The 17,366-nt window shown below is 27.0% G+C and overlaps 1 protein-coding gene and 1 long non-coding RNA gene across 6 annotated transcripts in view; one reads left to right on the forward strand and one right to left on the reverse strand.

The window, feature by feature from the left end:
• Positions 1–15,232, reverse strand: part of Pcb (Pyruvate carboxylase) — a 24,471-nt gene extending 9,239 nt beyond the window's left edge. For 3 of the 5 annotated variants that reach the window (XM_083055331.1, XM_083055324.1, XM_083055349.1), the window contains exons 1-8: positions 15,096–15,232; positions 5,605–6,178; positions 4,541–4,860; positions 4,270–4,420; positions 2,961–3,172; positions 1,994–2,196; positions 1,485–1,746; positions 994–1,312 (exon numbers count right to left, since the gene is read on the reverse strand). In XM_083055331.1, the coding sequence (XP_082911457.1) occupies positions 994–1,312; positions 1,485–1,746; positions 1,994–2,196; positions 2,961–3,172; positions 4,270–4,420; positions 4,541–4,860; positions 5,605–5,737 (1,600 nt within the window). In that variant the 5' untranslated portion in view covers positions 5,738–6,178; positions 15,096–15,232. The other 2 variants (XM_083055335.1, XM_083055340.1) reach the window with 2 other exon arrangements.
• LOC145946072 (uncharacterized) overlaps positions 9,323–17,366 on the forward strand; it is a 20,628-nt gene continuing 12,584 nt past the window's right edge. The window contains exons 1-2 of the long non-coding RNA XR_014426977.1: positions 9,323–9,540; positions 9,644–9,688. This is a non-coding gene — a long non-coding RNA (uncharacterized LOC145946072). The remainder of the gene's footprint in view (positions 9,541–9,643; positions 9,689–17,366) is intronic.

Raw genomic sequence — 17,366 nt, forward strand, 5'->3', positions numbered from 1 at the left:
TATTATTATACTATTATTACTATTATTATTATTATTGTGTTACTAATGTAATGACGATAAGTATAGAGACATATGAAGATGTTTTGTGACCCCATTTACTGATTCGCACAGTGTGCAGTGTGCAATGCGGCGCGGTGCAGAAATCACGCTTGAATTTAGAGACAAAAACACACCAGAAATGAAGATATAACATAAGGATTTTTGGTATAACGAGTGTTTCTGTAAACCCAGCAAAGAAAGCAGAAACGGATTGTTATTGATAAGCAAAAAGGATGTTTATTGTTTCTTTTGTAAATATTTTAAGTTTGTGTTATTTTTTTTTGTTTGCTTTTATTAAATAAATAAAAAAGTATATTAATAAAAAGTTAATTTAAAAACTGTTTATATATGTATATGTAACATTATATTAAATTTGATATTTATGAATCTGTAAGATTATAAATCTAAAGAGTAAAATCGCAATGTATCAGAAAAACATAATACATAATGAGAATGTAAAAATATTTTCTATATTAATTTTTTCTTATTTATTTGTTAACAAATTGAAAATTACTAAAATTATACTTTGAAAAATATTATATCTTCGGTTATTTATATTAATCTGTAGCAACGTTCATATCAATGTTAATTAATTGGATCAAAGAATTAATAAACATCCCATTCACATAAAAAAATTTAAAAAAGAAAAAATACAACCCCTGATTTGCTGACCCACGCATGAAGGCACATCCTCTGTACGTCTCTGTGCTAATTATGGCCAGTAATTTTGTCACATAATATGGATCAAATGTTTATAATGCCAAAATTTATAATAAGGTCCGGATTTGGCTATCAAATGTTTTATGATTATAATTTAAGAAATACATATTTTAAATAGAATTTGCATTATTGCATATATTATTTGAATATAAATTTAACAGACGTTTCAGAAATCTTTTAGTCGGCATTACCCCAAATTATTGTTATTATATTCATTAATAATCGATTATATACCTATAGCAATCTGTGGAATATGCGGTTTGATATCCGCCGGCTTCAGCTGAGTAGCTAACGGTGTACTCGGACCGTTCACAAGGACCGAACCGAGATAATTTAGCAACTTCTGCGCTCGATTCTGACTTGGCTGCAACTGAAAGAGCTGAGGATGCTCGTCGATAAAGTATGTATCGACGATGCCGTTAAGGAACTTTTGATTTTCTAAAACATTTAATAGAAAAGGGATATTTGTTTTTACTCCTCGCACACGGAATTCGCGGAGAGCTCGATTCATCTTGGCACAAGATGATTGAAGATCACCAGAATGGGCGATTACCTATGGAAAATGAAAAGATATAATATTTTATTTATATTTTGTGAAAGAAGTTTCTTTACATAAAACATTTATGTGTGATTTGTTATTTATATTAGAAATAAGATATATCTGGTAATATATTATAATGATAATAATTTTATATTTAATAAGAACTATTTTATGTTAATTATACCTTAACGAGAAGTGAATCATAATATGGCGAGATTATAGCTCCGGCGAATGCGGAAGCTCCGTCTAATCGGATGCCCATGCCTTCGCCAGAACGAAAGACTTCTATTCTTCCGGTGTCTGGTTGGAAGTTCTTAGCTGGATCTTCCGTAGTCACTCGGCATTGGATCGCGAATCCTTGAGGATTAATTTTTTCTTGTGTCATACCGAGCTCCGGCAATGTCATGCCTTCGGCTATTCGAATTTGAGATTGCACAAGATCAATTCTGAAAGAATAAATAATATAAATGATATGATATATGATATATGATATATACCTGTGTAAACCAATGAATATATATCTATTATAATTATATATTACAATTATAATATTACACACACAATTATGCACTAATATTACAATTATATATTTAGTTATTAGAAAAGAGGAGAAAAGAAGAATGTGACGAATGTAATCAAATGTAAAAAATGTGAAAAAGAGATATTTATCATTTTTTACATCTATCTCATTACCCGGTTATTTCTTCAGTTACTGTATGTTCAACTTGTAATCTGGCGTTGACTTCAATGAAATAAAAATTTCCAGATTCGTCGACCAAGAATTCCACAGTACCGGCATTCGAATAACCAACATGTTTTGCTAATTTAACTGCATATTCAGTCATTTTATCACGAATCTTAGATGATAATGACGGAGCTGGCGCGATCTCGACGACCTGCAAATTTTACGAGAAAGTTGTGTTTTCATAAATTGAAAATGAAATCGGACGTCGCATTTTATAAAACTGAGTTATTAATTTAAAAATTACGTGATCTTTATGATACTTGTGGATAGATTAAAATCATAAATTATGTAATGTGTAATTATATCATGTATAATTACATCATGTGTAATTGCATCATTGTCCTTGTTTTGAACAAAATAGTCATAGGGGAATGTATGTACTTGCCTTTCATATTCAAGCATCCTTGAGGAAGCCTTGTAAAATTTTACTCCTAATTTGTTCACAGAAGAAGATTGCTAACTCAAGGCAATATATTACGGCAGCTTGAGCAATAATAATTTTAAAATATATCTTGTATGATATTTTATGTATTTTCTATATCTTTTTAAAATGCCTCTAGTAATCGAATATCTTATTCTGTTTTTACAAAATAACAGTTACAGTTAACAGTTAAAGTTAAAGCTAGTTAATTTATTTAAAGGCTGCACTGTTAAAATAATCAGTGAATGGAATAATTTATTTTAAAGTTACTACTGGTATTATCAGATTTTTTCTAGTTTATACAAACTAATTGTGAATTTACATTTAAAGACAAATAAATATTCTTTAAAATAAGAATAGAAAACTATTTCGATATGTAAAAGAATGACAAACATTACTGAGCATATTGCGATATTAGTAGTTAATGCTCGAACAATAATGCTTAAATAACTGATTATTATGTGAGTTAAATTAAAATTAACCGGCTTACTGACCTTTTGATGACGACGCTGCACAGAGCAGTCGCGTTCATATAAATGCACGACATTGCCAGCGTGGTCCCCAAGTAATTGAACTTCAATATGACGTGGTCTCTCGATGAACTTCTCGATGAACATAGAGCCATTTCCAAAAGCAGCTGCGGCTTCGGAAGATGCACGATCAAACATTTCACGGACTTCTTCCATTTGTTTTACGACTCTCATACCTATGTAATAATATAATTTTTTAGAATGTCACATTTTGTGCCATATAAATATATTTAAAAAAAGAAGAAAGTTTTATAAAATGTATCTCTTAAAATGTATATAAAATCAAAATGTTATTATCTTGTTATTTTTTATATTTTATTTAATTTAGTGTAAAACATTATAAGAGAAATTTTTCATCAATAATAATCTTTAATTAGGAAAAAAAGAACTTTTTAAAGCATTTATAACATATTTTAATTTAAAAAAAAATTTTTTTTTTCAGATATTACCTACTTGTTTTTCTTGGATTATGAAATATGCAAATCTATTATATTGTGCCATTATTGTCAAATAAAATCTGTTGTCATCGTATCTTGTGTGCAAATGTATAGTTTTTCTATTATTCAATATGAAACGAATGCGTTTTTACACACTTGTAACACATTATATGACATTTCTTGTGTCTTTATGTGATTTATGTACGTTGTTATATGTCACTTATGTCTCTAATAATCTGTTGCGTCATTTTATGGTTAATTTATTTTTGTTTTTTACATAGATTTACATTAATAAATTTAATGAAAGATTATCAAATAATACTTTTTTCAAATGAATTTAGTATACTAAGTCAAATAATGTCAAAACATCGAATTACTTTTATAAAATAGTAACTTTAAACAAGAAAAAGAACACTCTTTATCAGGAAAAAACTTTATTGCTAACTCAAAACAATATGACAGCTTGAGTAATAATAGTTTCAAAACGTTTTACGTATTTCTTGTATTCTTTAAAATGTATTTTTTTAAATGTTTTTGAAATGTTTGCTCGAATAACTTTACCTCGTTTTCATAAAATAAGAGTTAAAACAGTTCATTTACTTAAGTACTATTAAGTTTGATAAAATAGGATAAATGAGGAAAAGACTTGAGTTATTTAAGACCTAATTAATTAATTAATTAATTAAGACTTAAATACACGTTTCTATATTAAAATTTGAAATTTTTGTAAAGTTTAAAATAAATCTTACGAATTACTTTATAAAACTATAAGTATTTTTTTTTATTTTTAGGTAAACAAAAGCAGAATGACTATTAGTACTTGATATTGTACTTACCTCGTCCTCCACCTCCGTATGCTGCCTTAAAGATAACCGGAAGCCCATGTTTCATGCAGAACTCTATCGCCTCGTCGGAAGTCGTTACTGGTCCATCTGTTCCTGGAACGATGGGCACCCCAGCCTGAATCGCGGCTTGTCTAGCAGCCACCTATCGATTGGATGTACATACCATACTTTTGACTTCTGGCTCAAGAATTTTTGGAGAACTACGAGTATTTGGAGAATCAATGATATGGAACGTGTTATGGAGGATTAAGGGTTAAAATACCTTATCTCCCATTTGTTGAACGACTTTAGGACTAGGTCCGATGAATCTGATACCAGCATCAGTCACCGCTTGAGCAAAATCTGATCTCTCTGAAAGGAATCCATAACCAGGGTGTATGGCGTCGATGTTGTTCTCCTTAGCAACTTGAATGATCTCAAGGATATTCAGGTAAGCTTGAACAGGAGGTAATCCTTTGCCTACTAAGTAACCTTCGTCCGCTTTCTGTCGGTGCATTTGCATCTTATCTTGTTCTGAATAAATCGCCACGGAGCGAATACCGAGCTCCGAGCAGGCACGAAACACGCGAATAGCGATTTCTCCTATAACATTATTAAATTCACGCATTAAAATTTTAAACATAATTGTAAGAAGTCGGATAAAGGAGGAATTTAACACGTATTATTTTTTGATCGCGTAATATTTGTACAATAATGACGAATAGAAATAAATAAATAATAATTAAATCAAATTTTATAATTTTTTGAAATAATAAAATATACTTTTGTATCAAATTCACTGAGATACAACATGCGGGGTTCACGTGTTATAAGATACGGATTAATTAAACGAAGTGCCTAGCAATGTGCTAGACTCTCGTTCTAATCATGTCATGCTAGTTCTAAATCAAGCATAAGCTGTTGCACATCTTGATTAATCGCGTAACCTTGTCCTACAAAAATCAAGTTCCTAACGTTCATTAACTTTCAATCAATTGTACTCGAGCAATATCTATACAGGTATTATTTATAATGGAAAAATTTTATCACACTTCCTAAATAATTATTTTTAATTATTTAGTGAAAATATGTATTAATTATATAGTGATTATTATATAAGTAGAACTTATGTAAATAACATATAGCAATATAAACTGTGCAAATACAGCAGAATAAAATCAGATTTAAATTTTACATACAATTATTTGCATTTGCGCTAAAAATGGAGATAGTGATAAATATTTATATTTTATTTATTAAAAGAAATCATAAAGCTTTTACTATAAGTTAACAAATCCTAAGAAGAGATTCTAAGAACAGAAATCCTAAGAATTAGTGATTATTTACCTCGATTGGCGACAAGGACACTTCTGATTGGTCTATATTCTACATCTGCGGCAAAGTATCTCGTAGCGATCTTCAGTATTTGTAAAGCACTTCTGTGTTTACACAATGATTGATGAGCACGTATGGAATGCATTTTGCCAGTCGCTGTGTTCTCGTTAAATTCACAATATTATCACTATTTTGGTACTTTAAATTGAATATCGTATAAAACTAGAAGACAAAGTTAATTATCTACACTTATTGTTAGTATATATTTTGTCCTCATAAAATAGATTATTTTCTTATTGATATTTAGGCCCTTTTAAATATTTGTGACTAGTATTTGCGTTTTTAAGCTATTTTTTCTGCGCGCATGTGTTTAAGGTCAAACTCGACAAATGATCTTCGTTTAGTCGCGATAACGATGTCTCCAGTATGTATTGCGCTAAGAGCAATTTTCAATTTATCGGAAAATACTTAACAATTGTTCCACAACGCGATACAGTTCTCATTATGCACTAAAACGCCACTTTTCGTTCCTCAAAACACAATATATCACTATGTGTTGATATTCTGCCAACTATTTCTGGTATTTCTGAAACAGATAAATAATTTTCTTTAAATATACATACTTGTTATATTTATTACAAAGATATAATTAAAATATGTATAATTTGTAACTTCTATCTTATTTTCAATTTATATATTAATCACATTCTCTTATACGTATTATTTTTTTATAAATTATATTTAAAATACTCCTTGCATTACGATAATAGCAGGTTGTGATTATCGCGTAAAATTACTTTACCCTGTAATTGAGTAAAATCTATTAGTTTATCTGTGAAGTGAGATTTATTTAAATTACTTAATTATATTATAACTTTCTTCTAAATATTTTAGACTAAAATACACTATCCAAAAAAAAAAATTGTTTTCCAAAGAAATTGCAAAGAAATTATATTCTGATAAAAAGCAATATCTTATTTTTTAAATATTTTTTTAAGAGCTCAATCTATTTTCATTTTTTATTAGGTAATTATTTGAAATCTATTTTTTTTTTTGTTATTTTATAAATTTAAATGTTAAACAAATTTCAAATCAAATCAAGTTCACAAAAAAGAAACAATATAAAATATTATTAACGAATCAAGCATAAGAAACATCGAACTATATCGTAATACACTGAAGATTATTTCCAAATTAGCTCATTGATGTGGCTGACATTGAGTGTAACGTTGCACCGAATGAATTGCAAGCGCAACTTTGAATTAGCATGTTAGTTCAGCTTATCACGCATGATATCGTACGATGTGACATTTATTAACTCCTATTTTTGACGCACCAACTGCTATAACATGATGTAGTCACGTGTAATTGATCTATGTTACTTTGTGAAGAAAATGTGCAGCGTAGAAACATTCTCGCAAAAATTGTGTGCTTTACAATAAATAAACAATGCATTGAATATATCGAAAATAAAATACATAAAATGGATGGTTAGATTGTATATGTTTGATATTATTAATGACTGTTAAAAATATATTTATTGTGTTTATAGGCTTCAAAAATTAATATTAAATATTAATAGAATAAATTTTACATAGGAAGAAATCATAAAAAAAATTTTTTTAGACAAAATTTTATATGAATATAACGTAAAGTTAAAAAAAAAAATTTTTAATAATTTAAAAACTTTATATGAGTATAACATAAATTTTTTTATGAATATGCAGAATAAATTTAGTGAAATACTGTACATTAGTATTTTATGTGGCTACGATTATATGCGTTCTCAAAGTAGCACGATCAATGGTCAATGACCATTTAATAAATTATCAATTTAATATCACTAAATCGTTTCAGTGACGTAATATCGCTTTTTGGTCTCGATATAGAAGATATTTATGAGTTAATTCTTGAATATATTTTATTAACGTACAATGTTTTTACTAATGACATAAAATATGACATAGCATGTCAAAACATACATTAATAATAATCAAAGATTGCACGGCAGTAAATTGGGAAAAATAAATAAATTTCACAGAGAAAGTATGTCAATTTGCATTTTATTAATCTATGTGATTAATTTTTCGCTTATGCTTATGTTATCGCGTTTAAGTTTTTTATTTACGTTACGTTTACGTAAAAAGATATAAATATATTTCATACAAAAAGATAATGTCAGGTGAATATAATGCACTAAGAGGTTGTTCACATGTGACGTGATATAAACTGCGACGTAAATAGAAATTGGTGAGAAGTTGGTGAAATCGTTTTATGAATAAATTCTGTTGTTTACTAAACGCTATAACGATAGTGAAATCTAAGAATAAAATAGTTTATATTTTAATAATTTACTATCTTGATGATCGGTAAAATAATTAAATAATCGATAAAATAATTGAACTATATTTTGATTATCTTTTTCAGTTTTAATATTATAAATTTAAAAACATTGAAAAATATGTTGAAATTAATATTAATTGAATAAATCTGAATACTAAATGTATTAGATTTATCTTAGAATAGTATTATATTATAAAATATTTATTATATGTATATATAGATAATCAATATTATCTTTATCAATGTTGGGATAATCACAAGAAATTCAAGATGTATTTTCCTGTCCCCAGACAACAGTGATTCATATCAGTTAAATCTATTGTTTGACGTAGCGATAACGAACGATAACGAGAATAAATGGCACTTATGTAATACCGGAATTAATACCGGAAAAGTCACGTGTTATATTGATAATAAGTACTTTTGCGTATTTATCAATATCTAGAACTAACATAATTTCTAGAACTAACATTTTATTCATGATTGCCATTTGTAATTAAAAGACACATATATACCGTAAGAACATATTTCGGACAAATCTTCGTGCAATGAAAATTACTTTGCTATTATTTGTCATTGCAAACAGAAAAAGCTTTTGAAATAATTACAAATATGATGAAATGAGTTTATCATTAAGACAACTGATATATCTTCGAAGAATTTTAACCTAGTAGTAAATATTTAATGGCAATGAATTAGTACGATATATTATATATACATATGTATAAAATCTCGATTTATAAAATGAAATATTAATAAAATGAAACGTTATAAATTATTTACAGACAATGTCATGAAAATTGCGTAATATGAATTAATTATAAAGTATGTAGAACGAAAGATATCTGATCTCGTATTTATGACATGCTTTTACAACAGTCATTGGTAAATGTAATCATGTGATCAACTTTTTGAAAATTTTTTGCACTTTTAATCGAAGAATCTCGTCTATGAATTTTATACTACTAGAACAAGCGCGTGCTACGCGCGCGTCATTCTTCGATTTTATGTTAAAAAAAATGATATTTAAAAAAAAATAATATAAAGTTTGTTTAAACTCGATTAATATTTTTTCACAGAAATTAGTTGATTAAATGATTAAAGCATTGATTTGCTAATTAAATTTAAAAATAATAATATGTTTAAAAATTAAAATAGTAATATGTTGTAAATAATATGTTATAAGTTATAATATCTTATTCTCGATTAATATTTTTTGATAGAAATCAGCTGATAACTGTCAAAAATATTAATCGAGTTTATAAAGTATTATAATATATTATTTAAAACATATTATTTAAATTTTTATAATATCTTGTGTATGTTATAATGCGAAATAATAAGATTATTCTAATATATGTATGTATTTTATTTGTTACAGGTAGCATTGCGATACACTGCGATTCACGTGTCATGTCGGGAGTGCCGTGTAAAGTATCGCGTATCGGGAGTGCCGTGTAAAGTTTTGCGTGTCGGGAATGCCGTGTAAAGTGACGGACAATCGTAATTATTCGTGTTTTTGCGAGTGCTACGAAGGAGCAATGATGGTCGACCAAGAGAGGAGGAGGCCGGGGAGGCATCTGGCGACAGCGGTGCAACTGTGAGGTATGCAGAATAAAAATATTTTTTCTAAACTGCATTGTTAATGATGTATTATATATTCGACACACACATATGTATATACATAATTTGAATATTTTGTTTTCAGATCAATATGCTGTGTACTACAACTCCGCTATTGTACGGTGTATCGGTGAGTGAGAAATTGTTTATTCTATAACATTTCTATAGCGATGGGGGTGTATATAATATATGTTAAAAATATTAAAGTAATATTAATGTTTTAAATGATAAGTTATAATATTTTATCTGCGATTAATATTTTTTGATAAAAATCAGCTGATAATTGTCAAAAATATTAATCGAATTTAAAATATTATAACATCCCTTTCCAAAAAAGGCATGTAAGTCGATTCTCGCAAGTATTGTTGCATCTTTTTCGCGATGCTGATTGACTGTTTCAATTCGCATTGTGCGTTATAGTCATAGCATCGAGAGGCCTGTCATCGCGAGGGTTAGAAGTTTGACAGTTTGTCCAAAATAAAATAAAATAAAATAATATGTTTAATATGTTTTAAATAATATGTTATAATACTTTAAATTTGATTAATATTTTTGACAGTTATCAGCTGATTTCTATCGAAAAATATTAATCGCGGACAAAGTATATATTATAACATATTATATAACATATTATATTATTTACAACATATTATTATAATTAAAATAATAATATTTTGTAAGTAATATATGTTATAATACTTTATCCGCGATCAATATTTTTTGACAGAAATCAGCTGATAACTGTCAAAAATATTAATTGAGTTTAAAGTATTATAACATATTATTTAAAACATTATTATTTTATTTTATTTAATTTTATTTTGACCAAACTGTCAAACTGCTAACTTTCACGATGACAGTCTCTCGATGCTACGAATATAACGCACAACGCGAATCAGGCAACAATAACTGCAATATATATTCGAGATTCGAACTTTGCACGCCTTTTTTAGAGAGGGATATCTTTTTTATAAATACAATCTCAATCGACCTCAAAACTTTCGATAATGACCTATCGATTACGAAATCAAGACATTTATAACAACGTTAATCGCGTGAACTATTCACCTCTCGTTTACAAATCACGTGTTGTTGTGTCCTCGATTTCTTTCATTTTTTAAAAAATATGTGCAAAATAGAATTTGATATAACTTTTTTCGAGAATGCACTACTCATGCGTGCACATTTCGTGCATTTGCAATTTGCATATATTACATTGTGCTTGTCAGTACATTAGAATTAAAGTTAATGATCTAATGACAAAATAAGATAAAACAAACATAATACGATATGTGATAAGAGAGTGACAAAATTAATACAAAACATATTTTACACATTATAGCATTATAAGTGAAAACAAGAGATAAAATAGAGAAAGAAAATATTCAAAAATATAATAAAAATATAAAATAAAAGAATAATTGTTCTATTATGAGAAAAATTAAGATTTTAGTGTTACATATATTAGCAGCATATAATAAAATAATATATGACAAAATAATATCTATTATTATAGTGTATTTTTTTGTTGACCATATATTATTGTTCTAAAAATTTTAAGAAACAAATACACAATGTGTATTTACATTTGTGCTGAATTCAAAAGTTAATATTTTTAAAGATTATATATTAGCTAATTTGAATTTTTTAAATATATATATTTTATTAAATATATTTTATTTTTTATGTAATACAATTATTTTTGCTAATAACTATAATGATACACAATATTTATATAATTTTATGTTTGCGCTTTTTTATTTTTTTCTTTTTATTTTAATATTATTTCTATAAGAATATTTTAATCTTACTTATTCTTGTTTTGACTACTTAGAAAGGAAATTTCTTTTCCAATTATTTTTCGTACAATTTAACTTTTTTCTTATACATTTTTTAGGCCATATTATATTATTATTTACTTATCAAATCTATAATTTATATAAATAAATTAAAATGAAATTAATTATTATATAAATTTAACTAATAGATCATGATAATCTGGAGATCCAAAATAAAATTGCCTGATACTTGTTTTCGTTTTCTATATACATACATATATACGTAATATAATTGTATGATTGCGGTTTAATCAAACGATAGTGACCTATGATTGGCTTCATTTTCACCAATCAACCTTTTAAGGTTTGGGTGCAAGATTGAGTTGATAATTGAGTAAAGTTTCTATATGTATCAACTATCTCTCGTATTATTTTTGTATATACAAACTGTAGATTTTATACTTATTTATTTTTTTAACTATTATTTCCCTATTAAAACTTTTTCATTATGGATTATTAAGAAATCATATAATATCTAAATACTTACATAATAAAACAATAACTTAATATAATTAATTTGTTGAATCAAAATCGATAAACGCACTGCATTATGCATTAATTATTAAGAAATATTAATTTTTTATTGTCGCGGATATATAAATGTATACGAATACTGTGAAATACTTTCGGTTATTGATCTGCAGCCGTCATGTCTCATTGTCAGAGACAGCTGATCTGCTATCTATATATGTATATAACATAGTTCTGGCATTTTCGTATAATTGTTTGCAAAGTACAAGAACATTTGATATACATATAATTAAAATATAATTAGTAATACAGTAAATGTGTGTTATATGTTAAATAATATTCTGCCTATTTTACTTAATTAGCTTAATGTATAATTTAATAAAATTAAAAATAAATTAAATATAGATTGTTCTTTTATTGTAAAGATAATGTTAAAAACGAAATAATAATGAATTATATGTATAGTAAAATAATATTAGATGTGAAGGAAATTATCATATTAATGATCAATGTTTAACGACGTCATTAACTTTATTTACGAAAGGAAATGTTTTTATCCGCAAAATTTGGAACTGCGAAGTAGAGAAATATGACATACAATATAATCGCAGAAAACTAGAACAAATAAAAATAGAATGCGTTGCAGAAAAATCATTAGAGTTCATTGGTATCATTTCTTGGCACTCTAAGAAGAATAACATTATAATAAGAGTATGTCAATGTGTGCGCTAGAGCTGTATTGATTCGTGATAAAAACTTCACGCAGAATTTACTAAAAGAGAAAAGCTGATTTATTATCTTAATATGTATATTTTAAATATAAAAATAAAAATGATCATAGAGAAGAGATCTGAATTTGCTTTCATTCATAAAATTAAATAAAAAGATATATGTTAAATATATTAAGAACAAAAAATATAAATTATAGAAAAAGGAATTAAGATAGACGAAATAATTAGCTTTTGTTCGTTCAATTTACTATTCTCTGAATGTAAAATGCGATACTAAATGTTCAAATTGCTTGAGGGCAAAGTTCGTGAAAGATACGGTAGCGGAAAAAAAAAATTATGACAGTGAAGTATTGCAAGGGAGAACGAGACAGAAAAATATTAATTCACGCATGTGACGCGCCGCGCACGTGCTATCTGCAGCTTGCACGTTGCGTCAGAGTTGTGTGCACGCGAATGAATCTCGAAATGCCCACGATGAAGGTTATTCGGTCAAAGTAGCGCCTACTAGTCTGCCTTGATCACCTGAGTTACTCATTATCATCATTTAAAAAAATAGAAAATACTATGCCACATATATCAGCGTTTTATCTAGCATGTGATTCAGGGACAAAAACTTTATCTATAGTCCATTGAACTATTTAAAGAAAATTAAAAAATTGTTTAATGTGCTATTAAAAGGAAATAAAAAAATTGTTTAATGTGAAGTTAATGTAACATAGAAAATTCCAGCTTTAAAAATGTAAAATACTTATGTTTCAAATTTTTTTCTGATTCTGCGCGTATTTCTATTGTACATTTAAATGCCATAATTTGAGAATCTTGATTTTACTTGTGAATCACTTAGAGTGTTGTCATGAAGTTAGACAAGTATATTTAGCACTAGAAAGAGAAAGAGAGAGAGAAAGAAAGACAGAGAACTTTCAACATATAATATATACGCTTACTATAAATCTTGAAAAAATATTAATTTTAATAAAAAATACATTTTTGCTATTTTTTATACAAAATTATATATATTTTTAAATGTATTTATGTTTTATAAATTTTTTAATATTTTTACCTACGTATATATTTTTCTAATACACTAATAAATTATTATCACTACTTTATTTATCTTTATTAAATGCCATTTCAGTATGTGAATGACTTTCTCACTTTTTATCATACAAATGCAAGACAAATATTTCAAGTATATTAATGGAAACTGGTTATGTAAATTGCCTTGGTCTAACTACCACGCAATATAATGTGTGTTTCTTTTCTATGTTTGATTCGTTCGAAGATGCTACATTTTGATTATTAGGAAACATTCAAGTTTTAGTTTTTCCCTTTTTTTCTTCGGTTGCAGTATCTTTGCCCTTAAGCGATAACAATATAACTCTGATTGTTTTTTTGACTTATTTAATATCGAAGAGTCCAACCTTTGATCCTCTGCAGTTAGGCAGTTACTACGAGTTACTGCGAACGTAAAGATTAGCCACTACTTATTATGTGAGAAAACTTCTATGACTTTATTTAAATTGTGAACACTTGTGCAAATATATGTAAATGACATAACTGTCAATAGCGTAAACTCAAGATATTTACATGTGTGTGCGCGAGAAATTGCTATACAATAGTTTTTTTAACTTTTAAGGGAGTTAAATTTTTATATTTTTAAATTGATTTATGTCAAAATCATCGTTCAATATCATATATTATTATTTTTGCATGTAATAAGTATATTTTATTAATTTATTCTATTAATAAATTCAAACACATGACCTTCAAAATTAGAAACCAGGCTCGAGAAAAAGGAATGTTATTAGTAAATTAACATAAGATGCGTAAAAATATATAGGTATAAATATATGTATGTATATATACATAATATATATAATTATCTTATTTGAACAATTCAATGTTGAAATTTTCATTTGTTGAAGTTTAAAAATTTAAAGATGTTTTTCAACTTATATGCTATCAGTTTTATATATTTTAATATCATTAAGAAATAAAATAATATATATAAAATATTTTTTTTCTCAATAGTTAAATTATTAATACGATCGGTATCTAAAATATTAAACTTATTTTTACAATTATATTATTTAAATAATTCTTTCTTGAATATGTATTAAGAACTCAGTTTATTAATGAAAAATTTTATAACGAAGATTATGTAAGCATGTCTAAAACGATAATAATATATTTTTATCTTTTTTTATTGACGCGGTGTTAGCAAAGTATCCACAAGGAAAAATTTATTACGTATTTGGTCGGAAAACAAATTTTCCTCGTTGTGAAACAATGAACGTCACACTTGTCCGCACACTTATTGTTAGTCGTCACACACCGTTCACTATTCATGTACATGTACACTCAGATTTCTGAGAGAAATTATATTCCAATTTTGATGAATACGCACATTAATAAGATATCCAGATATCAATGACATACCGGTCAAAGTGATCGTGCGGACAAACCTGTCGACTTCAGTTAGATTTCGTGTACTTACTGTAGTCACGCGCCAGGAACGAGGTTGGCCAGACTTCGTCCGGCTGAAGTCTAAGCCTAAGCCACACTGAACAGTCTCCTCAGTATGGCACACGCGCTTGACGTCTACAGAAATAGAGGTGGCAATTGATAGTCGACCTGCGCCTTGCCTCATACATTTGTATCTATTAGAACGACTGACAATGAGTGTGCTGCTGCCATCTCTCCAGTGCAAATGCTCGCTAAGTTTTATTTATTGTTCCCTTCGCGACGAGATTATCACTGTTGATTAATATGTGAATATTAGATTCTCTTTTTTTTTATTTTTCTTTTTTATATTTTTGCCATAAAGCAAACATATATTACGTGCTTTGGAAAAAGAAAAAAATTTTAAGTAGAAAGTATAGTTAAAAAGTCAGACCAAAAAAGATATTCGAAGAAATAAAAATAATTGTGACACATTAAGGATATCAAAATTTTTATACAATGTTGAAATTTAAATTAGATACGATAAAATTGAAATGGAGAGAGATTAAGTTTATATGTAGAGCTTCGTAGCTTTTCTTCATTTGAAAAGCCTTCTTCACTTCAGAGATAATTAATGATTACGATTACTATTTTAAGAAAATACAATTATGTAGATCCGAATTGCTAGGAAAAATTGAAAATATAATGATAACAAGTAAACAATATTAAAAAATTGATGAAATATGTAGAATTAGTTTTATAAAATATTTTGTTACTAGGATAAATTAAGCAATAGTGTATATATATATATGTGAGAAATTATCAGATAAATAAAATAGCGCGAGAATGTAGAATGGATTCTACAATATAATAATCTAATTATTATAGAATGATGAAAATGCTAAATATAGTGCTGTTTAATAAATAATCCAAAATGTTATTTATTATTTTTATTATCAAAAATCATTGCAGTGTTTTGTAAAAATCTTAATTATTCTACTTAATTTTATGATTAATGATATTAAATTTTGTTAAATATATTTTTTTTAATTTTATTAGTGTGGATTTTAAAATATTTCCTAAGAAGAATCTGAAGAAGGGGCTTGCAAAACAATAATGCAAGACAATAATTCTTGCTAAAGTATTAACAAAGTTTTAACAACAAAGTTGTTGAAACCAAAAATTTAATATAAAAAGTGTAGGATTGTTTCTCAACGTTTTATTTGTTTGTATACACTTATAGGCCCTAATTAGGCGTGAGCTAGTCCATTCCCAACTTGAATTAACAATTCAATTCTCAATAATAAACGGATCACGATCGGTAAGCCGTATCGTGATTGTCGAGACATACGTGTAGATTCGAGGCATCTGATAGGATTATGGCGGAGAGATAGCACATATGTGCGGTTTAAAGTAGTAGATTCTACTACGGAGAATTCATTTTATTTAATAATTGTCAGCAAAAATATATTCAAGTGAAAAAACAAGTCTGTAGTCAATTTATATTTTTTTTTCTATTAAATAAAACTTTTCGTTACTGTTTGTCATTGTAATTGTTTTCACAATATAGGTTTGCATTTTAAATATTGATTAATCGATTGCTTATATTATCCGCCGTGTTCTTAGCAGATATACTTCGTGTCTACATACATACAATAATAATAATATATGTACACAGAATTGATTGGCCTAGCTAAGCTAACTAATGCGAACAGACCGTGTAACGCGGATATAACGTGTTAATAATCCCGCAACGAGCAGCTTTTAATGTTGTAAACCGTGAATACATAAAGATAATCACTTGATTAACAAGATGGGGATTCTTGGAAGTGCATCGTATTGATTTCCGAATCAAGTTTATCATACATTGAATAGCATTTTAGCGTCTAAAGAGTTTTATTTTTTTTAATTAGAGAAATTTATGAAGAAGAAATGTTTCTATAAAAAAAAAAATTATTTTTGTTCTTTAAATTTATTCATTGTTTATACACATAATTAATAATAAACATAATTCTTCACAAATTTACTTGACATAAAATATTATTATATATATTTCTTTTATAATTAAAAAATTATCCAACATCTTGCAATTTTTTCTATCATTGTTTTTTATCTTTCAATTAATAGTATTGTTAAACTAAAGTTACTAAAGCATCTAGCGTGATTTTGTGCGTTACACGGTCTTGTTTAAAATATACGTGTATATATATACAATAGTCCATTACAATTTTATATTTATAATTTGTATATATATATATATATTTTTGTATTTTTTTTTATTTATACATATACGTGGAAGTCAAAAATTAATAAAGTTAAAAAAATA

This window comes from Prenolepis imparis, unplaced genomic scaffold (assembly GCF_030444845.1).
Source record: "Prenolepis imparis isolate NDT839.2.m4 unplaced genomic scaffold, iyPreImpa1.0 SCAF_2, whole genome shotgun sequence".
Lineage (NCBI taxonomy): Eukaryota > Metazoa > Arthropoda > Insecta > Hymenoptera > Formicidae > Prenolepis > Prenolepis imparis.